We start from the raw sequence: 22,681 nt of genomic DNA on the forward strand, positions 1-22,681 counted from the left end.
CGAGTCAAGGCGAAGCGAGGCGAGGCGAGGCGAGGCGAGGCGAGGCGATGCGCGATCGATCGACATCTTTGGACGTTGAGGAAGCGCTGCGAGGAAACCGCGATGGACGCGCGAACGGGCGAGGAGAGAACAGCAACGAAATTCATGTTGCAGAGAAAATATACGCACACTTGACACCGGTAGGACGTAGGAAAAGGTTCTCGTTCCTTCTTCCTCTATAGTTCATCCTCGAGATCCCTGGCTCTTCCCCCTTGCTCGCTTGGTCGTCTCGCGTCGATTATTTCTCCCGACGATTTTTCTCCAACGATCGGCGACACCCATTGACGGTTCCTGTTCGATATCGGCGTCGGCTGGCAGAACACGGTGCGATGGCAACTATATAGTTTGTCCGCTGAGTAACCGGCAATCGCGTCCATGGTAGCAGTAGCGGATAGTGGTAGATTCAACGGAGACAGTTTGGAATAGTAATATCGTGGTGATGGTGGTAATAGAGAGAGAGAGAGAGAGAGAGAGAGAGAGAGAGAGAGAGAGAGAGAGAGAGAGAGAGAACAGGGATAATAGCGAGAGTAGTAGAGTAAGTAGAATAACGGTACACCGTCGATCGTACCGACGATCGAATGGATCGTGAATGGATATATAGAGTAGCGGTAATAGCGGTTTCGCGTTTCGGGCTGCGTCTCGAGCGAGACAGGCAGCGTGTAAGAGTGTATGGCGAGTAAAGGAGCGTGAGACGAGTGAGCGTCGGGGTGGGGATCGAACGAACGACCGGGTGGGCCGATAGGGCGGTGGTTCTCGTACGGGGGTGGTGTTGGGGCTGGGGGCTGGTACGTGGTAGAAGTGGTACAAGTGGTACAAGTTAATTAGCTAGGGGGTTGCGAGATAATTAGGGAGAACGCAGCTGGGGTTAACACCAGCGGTAAGGCACGGCTCGTGGTCGATCCGCACCCTCCTTCACCAACGGTTTGTGGAACTCCCGACCCGGCCGTGAGTGAATCGTCGCCCAACAGTGCTCGCAATAGTACTGGAACAAGAAAACACAAAATTAATATAAATATAAATTTCGCGCGTTTCACGGCGCTGTTCGCAGTTCTCGCTCGGTTCTCTCGTTCGTTGTCGTTGCATTGGATGAGACGAGAACGATAGACGGAAGGAATATATTTACCTGCAGGCAGGTAACGTTCGCGCAGAAGAACGGCGCGAATTTGCCTCCGCAACGTTGTCCCTGACACTCGTCGCACATCTGATCGTCCAGAACGTACGGTTTGACTTCGACCTGTGCGTGGAAAGACAGAATGAAAGAAACGAGACGAGGTGAGACGAGATTAGACGGGACTAGACGAGACTAGACGAGACTAGACGAGGCGAGACGAGGCGAGACGAGACGAGACGAGACGAGACGAGACGAGACGAGACGAGACGAGACGAGACGAAACGAAACGAGGAAAACGATCGAATCGCCGCGTACGGTGACTCGATGGAGTAGGTTGGCAACGTTATCATCGCGTACACTTACTCTCTTGTCAATGTCGCCGTGCTGCAACTGAACGAATCTGGCCGATATGGCAGCTATGTAGCTCTGCTGATTACTGAAAGCAACCCTGCCAGCTCCTTTCGGATACTTCAGTTCGGGGTCGGTATCGATACCAGCGTAACAAACGCCTCCGTATAGCCGGTCCATGATCATCGCCAACTCGACGGCTTTCAGAGGCCGTGGTACGCCACCGACGAACACGGTTTTCCGTGGGTCGAGCGGCATCGAGGCGTCCAGCACAAAGTCCGCGTCGCTCAATCGCCACGGTCGAATTTGCACCGGTTTATCCTTGGTCGTCGGTGAGCTGACGCACAGATATAATTTCTCCTCGTCCTGGATGCAAGCGTCGATCAGCTGTTGCACGGACGCTTCGTCCTACGATCGGAGGAGGGTGGGAAGGGTTCAAACAAAACATGATCGGAATTCGTAATCTTGGTTAATCTTCGAGATATTCATACCTGGAAAAGCAGGAAAGCGTATCCCTTTGGCGGAAAATAAGATTTACTCTCGGCTTTGTGAGGCCAATCGACGACCAACGATCCGAAACGACGGAAGCTGGCTTTTATCTCTTCTGCAATACGTACAACTTTTGTTGCGATACGAATTCAACTTTCGATTAAACGAGAGTATACTGCATAGATATAATTGGTTGGTGCTTACCCTCGTCGATGTCCGGTGGCAGGCCGCCGACGAACACTTTCCTCGAGAATCGTTCTCCGGTCTCGCTCCCTTGGCTATGCGGACTGCTTCGACTCGGCGAGGAGAGCGGCGCTGTCTGAGACCCGGTTATGCCGCTACCGACACCGACGCCGACCCCGACCCCGACCCCGACCCCGACCCCGACACCGACTCCGACGCCGACACCGACTCCAACGCCGACACCGACCCCGTCCAATTGGCTCGCCGCCGCGTTCGGATCCTCTAACAGAGTCCCGCCGCTCTGATCCTCTAGGCTTGGGAAGAACGGAGACTTGCCTGAAAATCACACCACATATCCCCCAGATATATTTAGCCGGTCCTCCGTCTCTATCTCACCCACTCTCCAATTATTCTTAATCTCACTGTATCTTCTTCTGATCGGGAATCTCGCTCTTCTAATGAACGTTGCCATGCCGCTCGCGACGAATATGCGTTACGCGTTTCGAATATGTACACGCTCTTCTCGTTAGAACGGGCGCAATCTCCGCCGAGCGGAACAATCGAGTTTCGGATCGCTCGATCTTCATCTTTCTTTTCCTTATTCTTTTACTTTTATCGATTACCTGCCCCCGCGCAACGTCGTCGCACGATCGTCTTTCGTTCCATCCGAACACGGACGAGAGAAACCACCGAAAAGTGGTCACATATACATCTAATATATACATTTATAACTACGGAGAAGAAGATCCGCGCGCGTTACACGCGCGCCACTGACGCAACCGGGTTCGGTGCGGATCAATATTACAGGTAGCGCTAACAACCCCCCTCTGTGACCGTTACCGCTACTCTATTCCTCGTCGCGTCGTACGCCCCGTGTCGCGCGGTGTGTTCCCTCGAATCATTTCGGGCGTTTTGCTACGGAATTATGATATACACATACGAAACGACAGGGGGTCGTTTCGGCTCCGTTTCTCCGTTTAAAGAAACGCGGAGAGACGCGCGAAACCCGAACGAAGAGGTGAACAAGGTGAACGACCCCGGTGTCTTCTCTACCATCGTGTCCACGCGGGATGATGGTTTCTCTTTGCCGCGCCGATACGTATTCCGCGAAGAACGGAGGAACGCGCGTTCACGGTGCTTTTCCGCGACGTCACCGATCGCGGGGCCGAGAGGATAAAAATAGACGTGACCACTCGCTAGGTAACCAAACGAACGAGACTCTGCTCGTTTCGAAGATCGAGGGAGAGCTGGTCACGCGACTTTCTTTTTTTTTTTTTTTCTTTTTTTTATTTTTTTTTTTACCAAATGCCCTTACCTTATTTTAGCTTTATTTTAAGCAGTGGTAAAAAAATACGACCTCGAGTATTCTACCTCGAATTAACGAGCGCGCGTCTCGAGAGCAGCTACACACCTCTATACCTCTTCTACCTACTCGTCGTACAGCTCTCTACTGGTGCTCTGTACTCGCGCTCAGCCCTTCTCGACGGAGCTTCTACCGGGGCACACTCCCTTACGCTTCCTAATAACCGCCGCGCCGATTCGAATTATCGAGTGTAGGTATAAGAAGCGGACCACGGTGACTTTTCCGAACTCTTGCGCAACCTGAAACGTTAGTAACGCGTCTCGGCATCTTTTCCCGTACATTCGATTAAACTCGGACTCGAATCGATGGGATACCTATGACGGACGATCGCTCAACAACGTCAACCATGCGAAACTTTGCCAAGGATCCTAGGAATCTGGGACAAGGAAAATTCTCGCGCCTTGACTTCGATGCGGTGCTGCTTTATAGGTTCGTTCAATCGGCGAAGGAGATACGTAGAAGCGATTTTGTTCACTTTTTTACGTACAACTGGTCAGTTTTCCACTTACCGTGCAGTTGCGCGAAGGACTGCAGGGTGCTAGCATTGCAATTCATGTATCCTGAAACAGAAGAGAGATTAGTCTTTCGATGGGAACGGTAACGAGAGGATCGAGGGTTCGCGCGGTGCGCCGACTCGGCCTTTCGATCGTTCAAGGTTGCTCGACGAACGCGAGTCGTAATTCCTAATTCATTTTCACTTATTTCTAAAGAACTTTCTTTCTTCCTGCGTTCTGTATCGGTTCGAGAGCTCGGATAGTGGAAATTCATAGCTACGATCGAAACGAAATCGTTGTCGTCTCGTAGCTCGCTCGGTGAAAGTGTTGCGTAGATAACACGTTCGAGGACTACTTTGTCCTCGGATCGCACGGATCACCGAAAGCGGCCTTATTCTCTCCCACCCGCACACCACGGACCGATTACGAAATACCGGCCGAACCAGAGACATCTTATTCTCTATTCGATGGCCGGTTCGAGATGCGAAAACCAGAACTAACTATTTCCGTCATTGCAAACGAGGCAATTCGAACGAAAACGTTATACGTATACGTATAACGTATGCACCGTATCTATCTATCTATCTATCTATACGGTTACACGTGCGTCGTCCGATCAGCTGACCCGCATAAGCATTTTCACCTCCGTCTCTCTACGGTCTGCGGTGTCGTATCGCATCGCCGAATTGCCGGGATCCCCGAAACTACGACGAAAAGATGGAGGGAGGGAGGGAGAGAGAGAGAGAGAGAGAGAGAGAGAGAGAGAGAGAGAGAGAGAGAGAGAGAGAGAGAGAGAGAGAGAGAGAGAGCGGTCGGATCCGGCTCGGAAGAGGGTAGCTGAAACTATGCGATCGATAGTTGAATGCCCTCCGGTTGACATGCGTAGCCCGTACCTGCTGCTCGCTTGCGACTCACTCCTGAGAAACTTTTATCTTGGCTATCATCGTCGCCGTAGTCCTAAGAAAATCGACCGAACGACATAACCTATGCACGCGCGTACCTGCGCTACTACTGCTAGGGAACCAAATTTATATCTTATCGGTGATTCGCGATAACGTTCCAAGTCGTACGAATATTTCTATGTAGTTGTTTCTATGGAAATTGCGAATCCACGGAAAATCTCCAATTTTCCTAGACCGCGGAAAGAGAAGTTTTTGCGCAACGATGCCAGTGTCGTTACCTATTCGCTCCACCTAAGTAAACAACCAACCAACCAACCAACTACTTACTGTCGCTTACTTGTCGCATTTGACAACTTTCCTCGCGCCTCCACGGTATAGCTATGCATAACGTAGTAGTTGCGTAATTACTCATTGTTACTTTTACGTAACGCGTCGTAATCACCGAACGAACTAAAGAAACGCGAGATAACGGAGCTAACCGTCCAACACGATCGTTCGATCCTGCCTGTTTTCACATTGCGAGACGCGTTTTATCCAATTCGCGTTAGTTTAAACGCTCCTATCTATGCGCGTATCTATGCCTATACCTATATCCATGCGTACACCTATCGCAACGTGGTATTAGGCTAACGAAAACGTTCCGCGATAAACCTCGGTGTCGCTATCGGTATCGATATCGGTATCGGTATCGGTATCGGTATCGGTATCGGTGTCGGTGTCGATGGCAGCGGCGGTGGCGGTGGCGGTAGCGGTGGCGGTGTCGGTGTCGACGCCGTCGCGTCGTTTTCGAAAGTCGGTCGAGGCTGTTGCGACAACGACTCGTCGTTGAGAAAGAGCGCAATCGAGAAAGGGGCATTAAGTTCAATAAGGGAGGGGGATTAACTATCGATCATTGAAACGTATAATAAAAGTGTATGGAAATCGATTAGCCAAAAGTCAGATAGCTAACAACTGGAAATACGATACGACCGGTGATCTGCTATCTAGCCGATGATCCTCTTTTTATCCTCGCGCCTGTTTCTTCAGCGAAAGAGAAATATCCCGTCCCATTTACATTTACGTTCATCGAACCGTCAGCCAGTAAGCAGGGGCGGGCTAACGATGCCACCGGTCTATCGATTAGCTACCTACCTACCTACCTACCTACCTACCTACCTACCTACCTACCTACCTACCTACCTACCTACCTACCTACCTACCTACCTACCTACCTACCTACCTACCTACCTACCTACCTACCTACCTACCTACCTACCTATCCACCTACCTACCGGGAGCTCAACATTCTCGCTACTTGACTTTGCGATCAGTCAGATCCGTTTCATCAGTGGGTTATGGGTTTCCCTTATCACGCATCGTGCTTGCGTGTACACGCGTTTCACGATCACGCGCTCACCCAAGTCCTGCCACTTCTCAGTAAAATCAGAACTTTTTTCAACAGGTAGGATACAACAAAGTTGCGCGGGTCAAGGTACTCCATGACGGTTTCAGAGTACGAATCGGACTCGATTGAAACGCTGGGCGACGCCGTCGAGAAGACGGAGGAGTTATGCCAGACGAACAACGGGATGGAGAGTAGGAATAGTATCGATTTTAGTGTGACGCAAGTTTCGGTTCGTCGAGTATCATGATCTGGGGTACCCGGTTTCAGTGCAGGGAGCGCGTGCGCGCGTGCTTTTCTCGGCTCGAGCGTGAAACAGGTGCGCGGCACCTGACCTACCGGAGGGACGAACCTTTTAAACTTTAAAGGGCTACACTCTTTTACGTTTTAACCAACGGATAACTCCGTTCGAGACGTTCGGACCGCGTGCACCACCGGGTATATGGATACGCGCATCCGGCTCGTATCGTATCCAGCGCGTAATTCCGTTGTATCCGAATAATTTTCAACGCGAAAGTATACGCATTCTCGACTCTTCGACGAACCAAACGTATGAAAGATGCACGAATCGACGAGGAACCCATCCGTCAGATACCGATGGTTGTTTATCAACGACTCGTCTTCTTTTTAGCCCCCCACCCCCTCTCCCCCATCGTACACCGGCTACTCCCACCGTGAAAAGTAGCGTAGGTTTGTCACGAGAGTGGGAATTCGAACGGTGTAAATCAGATGAAAGAGCCAGCGATCTTTTCCCGTTTGCTCGATCGGGACGAAAACGGCAACGAAAACGTTCGCTGCGGAACACGATGCGCGATGCGCGAGCCACGATCACGTGGCATGACACACACGCGTCGACGAACTCTTGGCTCGAGCCGAAAACGGCCGGCCAAGCAACGCGAAGAGCGGTTGCGTCACCGTGCCCGGGAGTCGGGAGCGAAGAATCGTGAATCGGAACCCGCGACTCACGCTCGCTTCGGTAAATTCTTCCTGCGTTTCCGTACGAATGCCAGGATCGCTCGTGACTAACCTACGGCAACTACAGGCGATTCAATGGTATAACCTTTGTTGAGGAACGTTGTGGACCATGGATAGATATCGGCGGTTGAAGGTGTCTCAGCCGGCGCAGCGCCGTACGCGCGAAACATCTTCTTCCACTACGCGGTTCAGCGTACGATCCGATTGCGGTCAATCTGTGGACGCGATGCTTCGTGGTTGCCCCGATCGGAACACCTCTTCGCTTCTTCTCCCGCGCGCTTTACCTCTTCTTCTCAACCTCTTTCCGTCTTTCCCCCCTTTCGTCCGCACGTCCCGGCCACGATGGTGGCGCACTTTGAACCTCACCTCGGCAAACGACTCTCGACCCTCGATAGGTTCGACACTGCGCGGACGAAACGGAGCGACTGCGCGCAACGGGACCCGATTAGAGCATCGGAAGTTTCGAGTTTATGCACAACACACATACGGATAAGAACACGGCACACTGACGGGGACACGAACAGCCAGACCGAAGTACCGGACCACCAATCCACTATTGCTACCACCACTACTGCTGCTGTTGTTGTTGCTGCTGCTGCTGCTGCTGCTGCTGCTGCTACTACTACTACTATAACTACTACTACTACTACTATTACTACTACTACTACTGCTACTACTACACCTATTATCGCTGCTGCTGCTACTACTACTATTACTACTACTACTACTACGGTTGCTGCTGCTGCTACTGTTGTTGTTGCTGTTGTTGTTGTTGTCGTCGTTGTCGTTGTTGTTTTTGGTGGTGGTAGTGGTGGTGGTGGTGGTGGTGGTGGCGGCCGCGGCGGTGGTGGTAGTAATGACGGTGGCGGTGTCGAGGTTGCTGATGTTGCTACTGGTGCTGCTGCTGCTGTTGCTGCTGCTACCGAGGTACCGTTTTCCGATGAAACTCAGATAAATCTTCCTCCTCGGCTATCGAGTCACTGAGCGCCGCACATCGAAACGATCTTCGATTTCACACTGCTACACGTCATACACTTTCCTCTTCGCACAACGACCCGCTATCTTTCCTTATGTTTCACCAACCACATGACAACCAAACGACCGTATTCGACACGAACCTCTATTCCAACCGTGATCACCGGAAGACTGAACGATGTATCTCGTGACCGACAAATGCGGTAAAACAACAGGTAAATAGCGTTAATTACTACAACGGGAGAGTTTACGCGATACCAGCGGTACGAACGGAAAAATTGCCGCGCGTCCACCTTCCTTCGATTCTACGGATACAGGCACACATAGACAGGCGCGCGCGCGCGCGCGCGTGCGCAACGCTTAGCTCCGGCTCGAAAACAGATCGTCCTCCTTTTCCTTCCCGATTTGCCGCTTTCTTCTCGGATATCCGATTCGTTCGACTTCCGGCAAACGTACGCGGCACAATCGACTGTGTTTGTTTTTGGAAGAAGGCGTGGTTACACGGTTGCGGTCACTGTTACGGTTCAGAGTACGATTGCGTAGCGCGTGGACACGAGATACAGTCCTCCCCGTTCGAGACTCGCCGAAGGAATGGCTGCTCCGCGATGGTCTATGGCCCCCAGGCGTGGGAGGAAACCGGTAGAGAGCGGTGGCGCGGCGAGGCGTTGCGAGACAAGGCGAAACGAACGTGCCCCGGAGTGGGGTGAAACGAAGCGAAGCGAACCGAAACGAACAACGCCGGAACGAAGCGAAGCCATCGCGAGAAACATGTACATATGCACATGTATTGCACTTACTTACTTGCTTACTTACTCACTTACGCACTTAGTTACTTATGTACACGGTACATACTCGTGTCAGTATATAGTATATAGCGATAAGCGTATAGATAATCGTGTACTGCTCGGACAGTGCGCATGTGCGTTACGATGTGCGTACGAGCATGTCCCGTGATGTCCGTGTTCATGCTCGTGCCCGTACCCGTACCCGTACCCGTACCCGCATCCGCACCCGCACCCGCACCCGTACCCGCACCCGTACCCGCACCCGTACCCGTGCCCGTGCCCGTGCCCGAGCACGCGCGCGAGAAGGATCGATGGCGCCGCGCCACGTCCTAGCCGATCCAAATCGCTTGCCATACCTAGCGATCGAGACACCGAGAAAGCGCCTTATACGAACGACATCGAGTGTGTGCGCGCTCATTCAGCTACGCATGCATGCACGCATACGCGCGTTAAAGGGGCTTATGAGATAGACGGATAGAGAGGGAGGGCACCAGGGACGAAGTACACCTCGAAATGCCCGCCCGCAACATTTTCAATCTTTCTACGTTTCATTTAACCTTTTATCAATAATTAATCACCCTGCTGATATTTGAACGTGCAGCGACCTCGAATCTTTGGTCGCGCACCTACAAGCGTACCAAACGGTCATCGATACTGCCAAGTCGGTGGGCGCGATTATCATCGAGTACGATCCTGAACTACGATTCTTAGAGCGGTTACCATGGGGTTAAGGTAGGGTTCGCGTCAAAGAGAGAAGCAAAAGAGACAAGCAGTTTGTATCGGCAAGTACAAGACAGGCGTGCGCGTGTCAAGAAGCAGCCAAGAAGGAACATATCGTAGACGGCATGTATGTACCACATACAATGTAATAGAACTAAAAATGGGAATCGTACGTTCCGCGCGGGCGACCTCTTGGTAGCGCGGTCTTATTGGCCCATCGTTCGCTGCTGGCTCAGCATTGAAACCCGATGACTCAAAAACGAGCGTGCGCGACACGTCAGCGTGCATCCAGTGTCGCCGATGTACACCTAGCACTCATCCAACCGTTCGTTTTTCTTTTTCCTTGTTGCTCGCATCGTCGACGGCCATCGATCGAGGCTATCTAGATTAGAAATTACATATTTACGAAAAATTATTCCCCCGTTTTACTCTCTGTAACCGAGAAAAATGTCGTAACGTTTCATTCGATCCTGTGCAACGGCGAACACGCGGAGGAACTCGATAATACGCTCAAGGTTGTCTGCTCGCGAGTGTACCGCTTATGCGCGCGTTTCTCTGTACACGTGACATCGCGTAATACGCGAACGTCGACGATTCGATGCGCCGCGTCGCGTCACCTCCGCTCCCTATCGTTGGATTTTTCGCTCGCGTGTCAGCTTCTCCACGAAATTCAATCGAACGTATGCCTCCTATAGATCTGGATGCGATTATTCGCGTACATACTATCCATAAATTTCCTCCTAATTCGAAACGACACTTACACCATCGTCGTATTTCGATCTGCGAATAACGTATGTCATCGTTACACTCTTTTATCGCGTATCACTGCAAATACCTACATACGTGTATTAAAATTACGTAACGCGTGTTACGCGAATTCAGCTTCACGTTTACAAAAACATAGTAGAGGAAAAATTGCGCGAGTGTACCAAATCAATGTTAAGCGTGCTTGTATTCGCTCTCGTTTGCGGACGATTCCAAGTGCGCGCGCATACAGAGAGGAAGAGAGAACCAGAGAGGGAACACGAATACCTTAAAGCTTATACTACACGGATACATAGATATTTATCTATCTCTTAGTAGTCGCGTGAAAGCGTTAGAAACAGCGTTCAACGGTAACAATTTTGCATCGCGTCACATATGCATCGAATCTCTTCAAATTGTTGCTCACCGTGTATCATCGCGGTGAGTGATGCACAGTGCACAATCTACTGTAAATAAGCAAGCAAGTGTATGAGTAAGTAAGGAAGGAAGTAAGTATGAGTAGATGTGCACATATGTGTAACCGTCGTCGGATAACCGAGAGTCGTGCACCGATACGAAGGATGCTCTGATCGATGCCCAAGGTTAAACGGCACAATTATTAGCGCTCGCCTCGCTGTTCAACGGCAGCAACACGACGACACATCGAAATGATACGTAGTCGTTCGTGTGTATACGGCGTTTTGTGACGCACACCCGTTACATAACCGAGCATCGAACGTCGAGAAACAAGCGTACGACACATCGATTCACACGGGCTTTGCCGCTCTGACCGACTATTAACGACGATCGTATTCGGAGAATACGTTGTTCTCCAAATGGCCAGGCTACGTGTTTCGCGCAATGCCCGACTGACAACTGCCAGTACCGAACCAATCGGTACCGGTCGTTCATTATTCCATTTCTTTTCGTGTAAATTGCCCCAATCTTGTCTCAATGTCTTCGCGTGGATATTTTATTTTATATACCATCGACCAGATGATTGGAGGTATTACGAAATACAGGTGAAGGTGTGGTCAAATGTGTCGAACGAAGGAGGAAAGTAACGAAGCGCGAATTGTTTCTTGACTGAATCGGTTGGCTCCTTAGCTAAAATAAGCGGAAGTAAGCGGTGCGAGCGCATCTAAATTTAGATATTGGTCTGTGCTCATCGTGTCCGGCCATTACGCAGCCAGCTTGCTCGTTGCATATCTGTTCCCTCGAGTTGGAATCCCAAGCTTCGACTCACTCCAGTTCTGGGCTACCCGTGCGGGGCACGAGTACCGATCAATCGGACGACCAGCTGACTGCCGAAACAGCTCTACGTCTAATTGCAGCTAGCAGCCGTACGACGATCTATTCGTCTATCGCTTACTACGTGTTACGTAGGTGTACGTGTTTGAAAACGTGGCTCGCTATCGGCGCGCTACGAACCCCCCACCCACCCCCGCTTAGTCCCGCGCTTCGACAAATCCGATAAAAGTACAACACGCGTACCTACTCTACCTACTCTCTACGTATATACGTATGCACACATGTGCGTAAGTAGTTTCGTATTTCGTAGTCGTCGTCATACACATTGTCGTACGATACGTCGCAAAACAAATTCGAATCGGAGATATACCCAACCTGAACAATTGGAATTTTACCTCTCTCTCTCTCTCTCTCTCTCTCTCTCTCTCTCCCCCGAGAGTTGTCTTATTTTTGGTCTTCTTACGTAACGAACGGAACGCGTCGGTCGACGACCGAGACGGAGAACGCATTAATCGGTCCGTATATACCTCGTACCTGCATAGTCGTACATGATTTTCTGCTCGATTGACGAGGAAGAAAGAAAGAAAGAAAGAAAAGAAAGGGTTCAAAGTACCTGAGAAAACGTAACGGATCACGCCGTGATTTCACGGGAAATAAGAGTCCGCTTAATTGCAAAGAAGAGAACGCGGCGTTTACCGAGACACGCGGACGGACTGGGAGGGCTGCGAAAACTATGTAGCGCGCGCGTTCCACGAGATAACGCGATACACGCCCAAAACTGATATCGGGTTTAACTTGGGATTGCACCAACAACATCTGTTCACTGTTTACAATTACAGGGAAATATTTAATTCACGAAACGACCGATCGAGTACATTAACCTTTCCCGAGACCATCGCTTAAAACTACTACTCTACCATCAGGTCTAGTTGGACACGTGGAATAAAATAGGGGTACCGATAGGTTTAATATCGAAATGGTGTAACGCGTAACGAATACTCAACGATACTCGATACTGCGCACAGCACGGTATCCTTGAATTTATATAATAGCTGTTCTTCCATTATACGTTGGGCTTCTTTCGTTTCCCCCCGCTCTTCCCCGCACAATCTTGCCACACGATGGATCCGAGTTACGTAAGGAATTTTTGTCGCCCGTTTTCCCTTTTCGCTTTCCCAAATCGGTGGACGTCGTTCGAACGTGATTCGTCGTACGAGGATTTCCGCGTCCAATGACCGTACACGCAAAGTTCGTACCTTACGCGTACCTCTAGACGTATGTGTATACGTATTCCCTCCGAATCTGTTTTCCATCGATACGATCGCCGAGTGAAAATGAAAGGAACAATAGGAAAAGGACAGAGAGAGAAAATGAACAAGACGACCTTGATAGATATCAAGTGCAAGGGTAAGAAAAAGAAAGGAAAAGAATTTCTCCGGTATCCCGGAGCGGCTGGCCGATCCGGAACGACCGACGGAACGAGTCGCATCGTCGAGCGTGTGTGTCGTTCGTTCGTTCGTTCGTTCGTTCGTTCGTCCGCTAAGCGCTTTCATCCACTCTCGCTCTTTGCACCCTTTTACCCTTTTTTTATTCTTTGACGTAAGCCTTTTGTCCCCCAGGATATTTGCGGAGCTTTGTTCCATCGACGGCGTGTATAGCGGCTTAAATATACGCCGCTAATGGCACGGGACCGATGATACAAAGGGTCGCTCGGTACTGCTGCTACTGTTGGATGCCGGTGTAAATGTTTATTTATAATTTGACCGTGGTCAAGAGAAATAACGAGCAAATCGGCGAAACCTAAAAATTGACGTCGAACGAACTCGGAGAAAGGAGAAGAGGAACGGAACGAAACAGTAGAGAAACAGAGGAGAAGGAGATGATATAGAGGATAGAGGAGAGAGCAGAGGTTGGAAATTACCACTGTCCTACTCGATACGCAACGTTGCAGGTCACTGCAATGCGGCTGATGGTGGCAGTTGGTCAACAGGCAACCAGCCAATTCCAATCGAATTTAAATAAGCCCTTGTGCCATTTTGCACGGTCAGTTCCGAATATAACGTTCCTAAAGAGACATAGTTGGGTACAGGTTGCGCGAGGATCGAAATCGCTCTGTGTACCTGTTGAACTTAAATGTTCTTCTATCTATTATCGGCACCAAGGCGTCGATTCTCTCGTTAAAGTTACACACGATTTCTCGCTTCTGTTCAAATTTAACTTTCAACTATAGATTCGAACGTAGAGCGCGCGGTTGCACGATACGCAGCTTCTGGTTCCTTTTCGAAATCACCTAAAGATGGCAGTATACATCTTTTCTGCAATAGTTTCTGCAATAGTCGTTTCGGCAAATCACGTGCGCGCGTACTCGGTCGGTATCAGTCACCGTAGAATCGATCACGACTGCCTGAGAAATTCCATCCATCTTTCGTGAAAATTCCCTTTAGAATATCACACGTATCTCAAATTCTTCGATCGTTTGATCGTGATTATCCGTTGCTGTTATTTCAGTCGAATAATACTTGGCAATGGTCTCTCGCAGGCTTATTGCTTGGACCGTTCCTTCTTTTTTCGAGATTATTATCTCCAATAATACAGGCCCAGCTATTCTATCCACGTTCTACGACGCGATAGGAAAAAACAAACAGTTTAAATCTTTGATTCTTTTAAGAGGGAGCCAGTTTACGCTTGCAACTTGCTGGTAATCGATAATGGTTAACTGCCGTCCTCCTTGAGTCATCTCGTCGCATAATTCGAACTCGATGCGTGCCTATAACAGGCAGACGCGGTGGCAACTCGTAATAACTCGTCGCAACTATACGCGTGTGGACACTACTTGCCATTACTATAATAATGGTATCGATGACAGCCGCACCGAGGGATCACTGTTTTGCAAGGCACAAGAAGAACTCTTTTCTCATACACGATTGTACGCTACAAGTAAAGCAGAATCCAACGAAACCGTAGGTAGAGAGCGGTGTCGAAAAAAACCACCCTCTAAGAATCCCGACGTAGTCCAGGCGTTACCAACCGATTACGGTTACGACACGCGTACCTCTAATATATATGCAATATATAGGTCGGAGAATGCAATCGTTCAAGGACGATTCAAGAAAGTTGGCTGCACAGAACTATATAATTACTCTCGTGCGCGCCTACATACCTATACGTAAGTATATACATATGGCAATGCGTATTCGATTAGTCGCTCGTCCTTCGTGTTCTTCCTCCTTTCTTTTCTTCGCAGAATTTTCATTTTCAGAAGATTCCATAAGAGGTAGTTAGATCCGCAGACTAGAAGAGAGTGTTTCGCTTCGTTTAGAAGATAGAAGGCAAAGGGATTGGTAACGTGCACCTATATCGTTGCCATTTCGAGGTTGTATTCGGATTTTCCGCGACTTGACCTACTACTGTAGCGCGCAATTTAAAGTGTCGTGCTGACACTTTCAAACATGGCGTCGTAACGAACACGCCCACTCAGCGGAACCTTACAATGCCTCGAGAGAGGTTTTTGTTCTAGAATAAAGACTCTATCCTATTCTATCCTCAACCCTGTTACTCATTTTCAGCCGACAGCTTTCTTCTTCTTCTTCTTCATCGTTTCCACTTTCATTTCGAAATCTATAGAAAGTTGTCGGTACGATCTATTTTTCTTTGAAACGGATTCACTTCGAACCCCGACACCGACTCCAACTTCGACCCCGACCCCGACCCCGACCCCGACCCCGACCCCGACCTCGACCTCGATGGATCGTTATCATAATCGGGCAGGTCGCAGGCCGCGGTATGCAACTTGATGTTTCATTAGTACAAATTCAGAACGGTCGAAATTTCAATTCGAAGATGAAAATCCGAGACATTTCGTCGGTCTTTATTACCCTTCTGGTTCTGTCGGCTAGTCGTCGTACGGTTTCGGTCTGTTAACCGCGAGCGAGCTCTAAAAAAGAAGAGGCACCCTTGCCCTTGACTACGGCCGCGAGATCGGCTGTCCGTGAGTTGCCGAAGCTCGCAGACACAGGGTGGTTGGACTTGGCGTGAAAGGGAGCCGGGAACGATTCGCGTCGAACGATTAGCTATCGGATGTAAATCGACTCACCTTTCACGTGCTCCGGAGTATCCGCTGTACCAGCTCGCATGATGTCGGTCAAGTAATGCTCCAACGTCCTCATACTGTCCAACGGTGAATTCCCATTAGCCGTCATACGATCCTGCAAAGATATTTACAGAATCGGTCCATTATTCGATATCGAACGAAATAAATAAATGTCTCTACTCGCGTCACGTACAAACGAACGTAGAAAGGAACGGTTGTCTGACCACGCGTTGTCCTCTACTACTGGACGGATGGTAGTGGAAAGCATTTCACGCAGAACGGGACCGTACACCCGCTAAAAGGGGTGTACCCAGTACTCTCTGCTAGAAATTTGTATTCGAAGCCTAAATCTAAACGGTGACGAAAGATGGCTGGTAACGCGAAGAAGGATCTTGCTGCTGGTGTAGAAGGTGGAGACGAAACGAGGAGAGCGAAACGGTGGGGGGAGAGTGTCGAATAATTCTTCTCTAACTCCTCTCGGCCGTCTCTGTCTTTCATCGACGGGTGGATGCGGGAAAGATAGCCCCACCTCCTCTTTATTCCGCATTCGGTTCTTCCTGGTATAGTACCTGCAACCCTCCTACGTGGCACACCGATACTTCAACCAACACCCCACCCCCGCGTATACCAACTCGGGATCCCTGCTTGTTGGTTCTCCAGGCGTACATATTGCCGCGAAACGTGTCACGACGCAAGCGCGAACGAAGGATCGAGCGAACGAGAGCGCACCGAGACCGTTCTGCCAGCCGATTTTCGTGCACGCGCGCATAGCCAAGTGTGCGAGCACAAACGTGGCGCGGAAACTTTTCTCCCCTTCCTACCCCCGTAACGCTGTGTCGCTCCGTTTCCGTCTAGCTGGAGGTACGCTAGAAAATCAATATAGGGAATCCAGGAAGCGACGGCAGGGCGTCGACAGTAACCTCTCCGCAGGCTCCATCACGGTATCACTCACCCTTCCTTCTCCTTCCGCGTTTCAAATATCTGCATCCGCTGCTTCTGCTCGTCGAAGGAAAGGCATGACTCGCGATGCCGAGAGAATTGCGCGATATTGAACGGGGTAGAGGATCGCAACCGCGTATACTCGTGACCGAGGGGGTTGGCCCAGTTCCAATGATATCACCGCTCGTAAAAATGGTGACGAGTAACGATTTGCGATTGAATTTTACTACATCACACCCGTCTAGACACCGGGCTATACGTCGTCCGTGACGAAGAACCAACGAGGAAGAACCGAGATCGCAACGACTCGCGGTCTAACCTGGATACCGCGAGGCGTGTGCGGAAGAACCGATTCCAGCCCGGCTACCGCGAACTGGGTCACCACCGCTGAGCGGAGCGCGCGGCGCGGTAGATCGCGATGGCATCGCGAACGAAACCAAACTCCAGAGTGGGACGAAGAAAGGAGGAGGATAGTTGCACAGGATGGAACGGTGAAATCGCAAACAGGCCTGCCTAGCTATACCGCAAACCGAGGGGTTCGATACGTAGAGCGCGTGGTCGCGCGCATACATCCTTCGATGTGTTACGCGAGGCGCTACAGGGTCGCCAGAGTCGCCACGCGTTGCAGTTTACCGTATTTCGTTACATAAGTTGCGAGCTTCTCTGACGCAACCAATCGATACAACCAAGCTTAACAACCGTTTCCCCGCGACTGTTCCGCGTCGATAGGGAAGAAAATATGGGATAAGGATAGAAAAGATGGGAGAATTTCGATTCGAAGGAGAAAAAGGGAAGCTCCGAGTGTGTAGAGGCGTGGATTTCGCCGGGGGTGGCTGCCACCGGTACACCGCGGTGCTCTCTGCTCGAGAAAAATCTATATCGCGCGAAACCGGACTGACCTATAAACCTCGTACCAGGTCGGATCGGGTCGGGTCGGGTCATTTTGCACCGGCGCAGTCTCGAATTCAACCCGGGGCGATCTAAACTAACAATTGGGTTAACGCGCGGATCCATCGAATCATCGGAATTATAGTCGAAAAAGTTCCCATGCCGTGGCGTTTCTTCGGTTACCGCCTTTTCCGAACCACCCGTTAGTTTAATCTACGGTCAGTTACTTTTTAATCAAACTCTCTTATCAATTTCGGTTCGAATACCAGATGCCACGTGTCTCCGCCTACATTTCGATACGAGCGTGGTTAACATTAGTATTCTTACTTCCATTGAACGTTGTCGGGAAATTTTCGAGCCTACCTGGGTTACCTGGTTACCCGGTTGCTCGCATTTACATTTCGTCCGAATGATGCACGTGGTCTTTCGTAACGATACGATACATTATATCTGCCGACACTGTCGCTTCTAACACGGCGCTGCGTCAAACCGGCGTCAATAAAATGTTTATACCTACCTATTTGCACGCGTTCCATGTCCCGCCAATGAACGCGACGCTCTCTTCGATCGTAATCCGGCTTCTCTCTCTTTTATCCACGATCCCCGTACCCCGAAATCTGTTTCGTTTACTCTCGCGATCGATAGAAAAGGAAACGAAGGGGAAACCCGAGTTAATCGAGCACACGCGTAATCGGCAGTCGTCTTCGATTGGTTAATTCTGGTTACGCGGTTGGCCTATAAACACGTGTCCCGATGCGCTTCCAAGGTGAATGACGATCGACGAGTTATCGGACTTCGAGCGCAGCCATTTTTTTCTCCTTTTTTTTTTTCTTTTAACTCCGTTCGATGGTTCGCCCGGCTACTACTTAACTTTCTTTCGATGGACGACATACGCACTACATAGCTATCTTTATTATCAGTTTGGTTCTACGCGTGCATCGGTTGATCAACTTTTGCTACGATGCGCGTGTACGTGTGTCCAACGATTATCAGCATCTCGGCAAATAGAAAATAATCGATATAGTCGTAGGTATTTTCAAATACAATTGAAACGGACACGTTGCCCCGGTTTTATCGCAACGTACTATTAACTAGGTCTCGTGTAAATTATAAATGGATTAGAACGCATTAACGCAGATCAAGAGAACCTTCGCGTGTTTCATTCGTTCATCTTGCCTCGAACGGTAGACACGTATAATCGTAAAATAAACAGATGTAATCGATGACGAAGATAGGCAAAGTATAACATAGCTCGGAGAACGAAATCCGCCGTTCCTCTTGAATAAGTATGCAGATCTATTTTTGACAAGTAGTTAAAATAGCTGAGCTTAAACTTCTACTAGACGCTGTTTGTTTGAGCTGCCTCGTAGGAAGGGAATTAGGTCAGGTATCGGTGACAAAATAAGTATCGGAAAAGTCTTGACTGCTCTCTCTCTCTCTCTCTCTCTCTCTCCCCCCCCCCCCCACCGCTCGCCTCCCTCCCTCTTCTTCTCCCAAACCGATACTCACACCCCAATGAAACTTGAAAACGGACAGCTTTAAAAAAAGTTACGAGCGCCTTCCATTATTAGTTTCGACGTAACGCGTCGATCACGGTTCAAAGGGGTTTTCGAATTTCGAGGTACAACGTTCCGTTTAAAATCGGCTATGTCGCACACTGTACACAGCCAGCAACCATTGAAACAGCCGTTGTACCGCGTCTAAATTTAAACGCACGTCTCGGAGCGGTTGCATAACCTGGCATCGAGTGCGTGCACCAACGAAACTGCGGAAGCTAAAGTTACCGGTGGTACACCTACTTGTATACCATGTATTGCATATTATTCCCTTGTATCTACGAAACGTAACGTTTCATCGCGTCAAGTTGAACGTCGATGATTCGGGATGATAAAAAACAAATAAAGGATCCAGAGACATTGTCTAACCTGCTGAAACGGTGGAAGCTGCAACAAATCCCTGTCCTCGGCGGTGGTAACTTCGAACGTGGGTGCTGGTTGAGGCGGATATATGTTGCCCTTGCCGGGGTACGAAGTACTTCTGCGAAACTTGACAGGACTGATACAAGAGGGATGGGCCGTCGGTCCCGGATGACCAGGAAACGTAGGACTCGGTTTCCTGCTTTGCAATCCAGCAGCAGCCGCAACCGCGGCAGCGGCATGAAGGGACGAATGTAACGGAGGAAGATTCGGCACCGATCTGCCACGATTCCAGGGTGAAAGGCCAGGACTCGCGACCGCGGCAGCTTGTGGTCCAGCGGCCCACTGTTGAGGCGCTTGCGGACCTCCGCCGGACCAAGCCGCGTAACCCTTCCCGGATAGGTAAACACCCGGATGCGAGCTAGCCACCGGTTGTTGTTGCTGTTGTTGTTGTTGTTGCTGCTGCTGCTGCTGTTGCTGCTGCTGTTGTTGCTGCTGCTGCTGCTGCTGCTGCTGCTGCTGTTGTTGTTGTTGTTGTTGTTGTTGTTGTTGTTGTTGTTGTTGTTGCTGTTGTTGTTGAACGGACGATACTTGAAGACCGTGTCTATTGGTCGGAGCGGTTGCGGTACCATGTTGTTGCGGAAAATTGTGGCTAGCCGTGATAGCGCGACGCGCGCCAGCCGACACGGTCGGCCCAGTTCCGGCGAACAAACCGGTCGGACCACCGGTTGGGAAGTTCTGAAAGGTGGCGATAGATCCGTTGACCGGTAACGCGTGGAGGTTGGTGTCATCCGGGGCGGACCACAAACTTGGCACCCTGCCGGATTCAGAAAATACCTGGAGCGACGAACTGGTACTGCACGCGATCTCCTTCTCGTTAGCGGAGGGCGTAGTCGGCGTGATTGCGATACTCTCAACCTCGACAGCGTCTTTCGTTTTCTCTTGTCCACCGACAGTTTCCAGCGCGGTACTCGGTGACAGTGGCGCTGTTTTGCCACTGGCTTGTTTCTCGATCAACAGATCGTCCTGCATCGTTGACGTTGTTATCGTTACCGCGGTAATCGCGTTGCTGCCGATAGACGACTTTGTCGTGGTGGACAAGCTACTCGGGAAGAGGCTCGCCGCGCTAAAGTCCCCCATAAATCGGTGAAGTTCCAAGTTCCGCGAGTATCCTGCCAATCGTATCGCGCTCCCGTTCGCCGACCAACTCCTTTTGGTTCCCCCTGTCGAACGATTAGGATCTTTTAGGGTACGTTTCGACTCGTTCTCGAGGGTAAATCGAGCCGTTCCTGCCAGCACGGACGTCGTCGACTAGTCGCGTCGACCGGAGAGCTCGCGAGACAACTATCGATCCACGGTGTACGCGTAAAAACACCCACGAACCCCGGAAGCTGTGCAAACTACACCGATATTTCGACTTTCTTACTTTTTTTCGACGTTTTACTAGATTTTCTCGTCTCTCTCTCTCTCTCTCTCTCTCTCTCTCTCTCTCTCTCTCTTCCTCCCTCTCTCCCTCTCTCACCCTCTTTCAACCTTTCTCACCCCTCTCTCTCTCTCTCTCTCTCTCTCCCTCCCTCTTTCTCTACCCTCTTCACAGGTTTCTCTTCGACACGCTTCGCTCGTACGTAACTTCCGTAACCTGGCGGATACGTTGCTTTTCTTTTTCTCTCTCTCTCTCTCTTTCTTTGCGTCTTAACCTCCGTCCCTCCCGCCCACCTTCTTCTCCCCCTGTCGCTCTCCTTCGACTTATAAACACGAGAAACCGTTAAAACCGCTGAAATTACGCTAGAACAACTTTACTTCCGCAACATTTTGTTGATTATCGAACGACCGGCCGCGCCACGACCATCGCCGTCCGTGCGAACGGTCTGTTTGCTGATTTAACGTTCTCCTGCGTCGTTCACCCGATCCTGGTGAACATGATTCACCCTTCGTCGAATGTATCGAATCGTTTTGAATTGGCGAAAGCGGACGCGAATCAGCACAAAACTTTAGTGTTTCGAAACGATTATACGTCGATTCCTTCGGCTAGATTTCACACGCACCCACATACACGCATCCACAGCCAGTCGAGCACAGACACGCGCACGCACACTCCGCCCGTACGTATGCTAGACGAAACGAGGCCGAGATCGTCGTTGGTCGTTGCAGCGCACGCGACACACCACGGATATGCTTGTCACTGAACACAGATTCTTGATAAAAAGGCTCGCGACAGTTTTATACGACATCAAAATCCATCGCGAGCGCGAGAACCAGAGCGCATATCGCTACGCGACACCTCGCCTCGTCGTTACTCGCAAACTCGCAACTCGCGACCGTTGTTTTACTGTTTCCCGATTAGCGATCGCACAGCCGATCGATCCGTATTATTCGCTCGTATTAGAGCTCGAGCACACACGGACCACCGTATCGACACTGTATCGCGAATCGGAGAGATTCACGCTCAAATTGTTCGACACTTCCTTTTCCACGATGATTTCGCCTCCTCCTATGGGTGTTTATCGAACTTACCGCCACGACTTTTCTTCGTTCGATCTAACGCTGCTTCTCATTGGCAACTCGCGTACTCTGACCACTCGCGATATACAATTTGCCCCCGGCACTGCTCCTGCTGTTCGTTTTCACGTGCCACGAACGTTTTTTAAAACGGTTCCGCCAGTTTCGGGTTCTTCGTCTGCATTCGGACGGCCGGCTGCCTGTCCGCTGCTGCTACTGCCGCTGCCCGCCGCCACCGCAGCCGCCGCCGCCGCCGCCGTAGCCGCCGCCACCGCCGCCACCGCCGTCGTCACCGCCGCCGCCGCCGCCGCCGCCGCCGCTGCCGCCGCCGCCGCCGCCGCCGCCGCCGCTGCTGCTGCCGCGTTCCCTGACTACTATGTTCGACGCAGCAGCTCTCGATCGAAGGCCAGACGAGCGATATTCGACGAGCGAAGCTTCGCGGCTTTGCGTCGCGCGTAACACGATTCGTGCGCGGTGCCGACTTTTTCAACACTGTAATCGTGTCGCGGACCGCACCAACGCCAGCCCCGTAGTTTCTCCGCGTAGCCGTGCGCTCGGCGATCTTCGGCTACCGCTTCGTCCTCGTCCT

The 22,681-nt window shown here is 50.7% G+C and overlaps 1 protein-coding gene and 1 long non-coding RNA gene across 4 annotated transcripts in view; both read right to left on the reverse strand.

Moving 5' to 3' along the window:
- Positions 1–22,681, reverse strand: part of LOC143429733 (uncharacterized) — a 34,242-nt gene that overhangs the window by 11,286 nt on the left and 275 nt on the right. The gene's annotated exons all lie outside the window — the stretch shown is intronic.
- On the reverse strand, positions 534–22,254 carry Orb2 (cytoplasmic polyadenylation element-binding protein orb2). Of its 3 annotated transcripts, XM_076905467.1 has the most exons (9): positions 22,108–22,254; positions 19,603–20,816; positions 15,854–15,965; positions 4,043–4,093; positions 2,192–2,506; positions 1,990–2,102; positions 1,514–1,906; positions 1,163–1,273; positions 534–1,021 (listed from the first exon to the last, which is right to left on the reverse strand). In XM_076905467.1, the coding sequence occupies exons 2-9, from the start codon at positions 20,731–20,733 to the stop codon at positions 905–907; spliced, it is 2,343 nt and encodes a 780-aa protein (XP_076761582.1). In that variant the 5' UTR covers positions 20,734–20,816; positions 22,108–22,254; the 3' UTR covers positions 534–904. The 3 variants fall into 3 exon arrangements, with proteins under 3 accessions (XP_076761582.1, XP_076761581.1, XP_076761583.1); XM_076905466.1 differs by lacking the exon at positions 22,108–22,254 and having other exon boundaries at positions 19,603–21,073; XM_076905468.1 differs by lacking the exons at positions 4,043–4,093; positions 22,108–22,254 and having other exon boundaries at positions 19,603–21,074.

The sequence above is a fragment of the Xylocopa sonorina genome, chromosome 12 (assembly GCF_050948175.1).
Source record: "Xylocopa sonorina isolate GNS202 chromosome 12, iyXylSono1_principal, whole genome shotgun sequence".
NCBI lineage: Eukaryota > Metazoa > Arthropoda > Insecta > Hymenoptera > Apidae > Xylocopa > Xylocopa sonorina.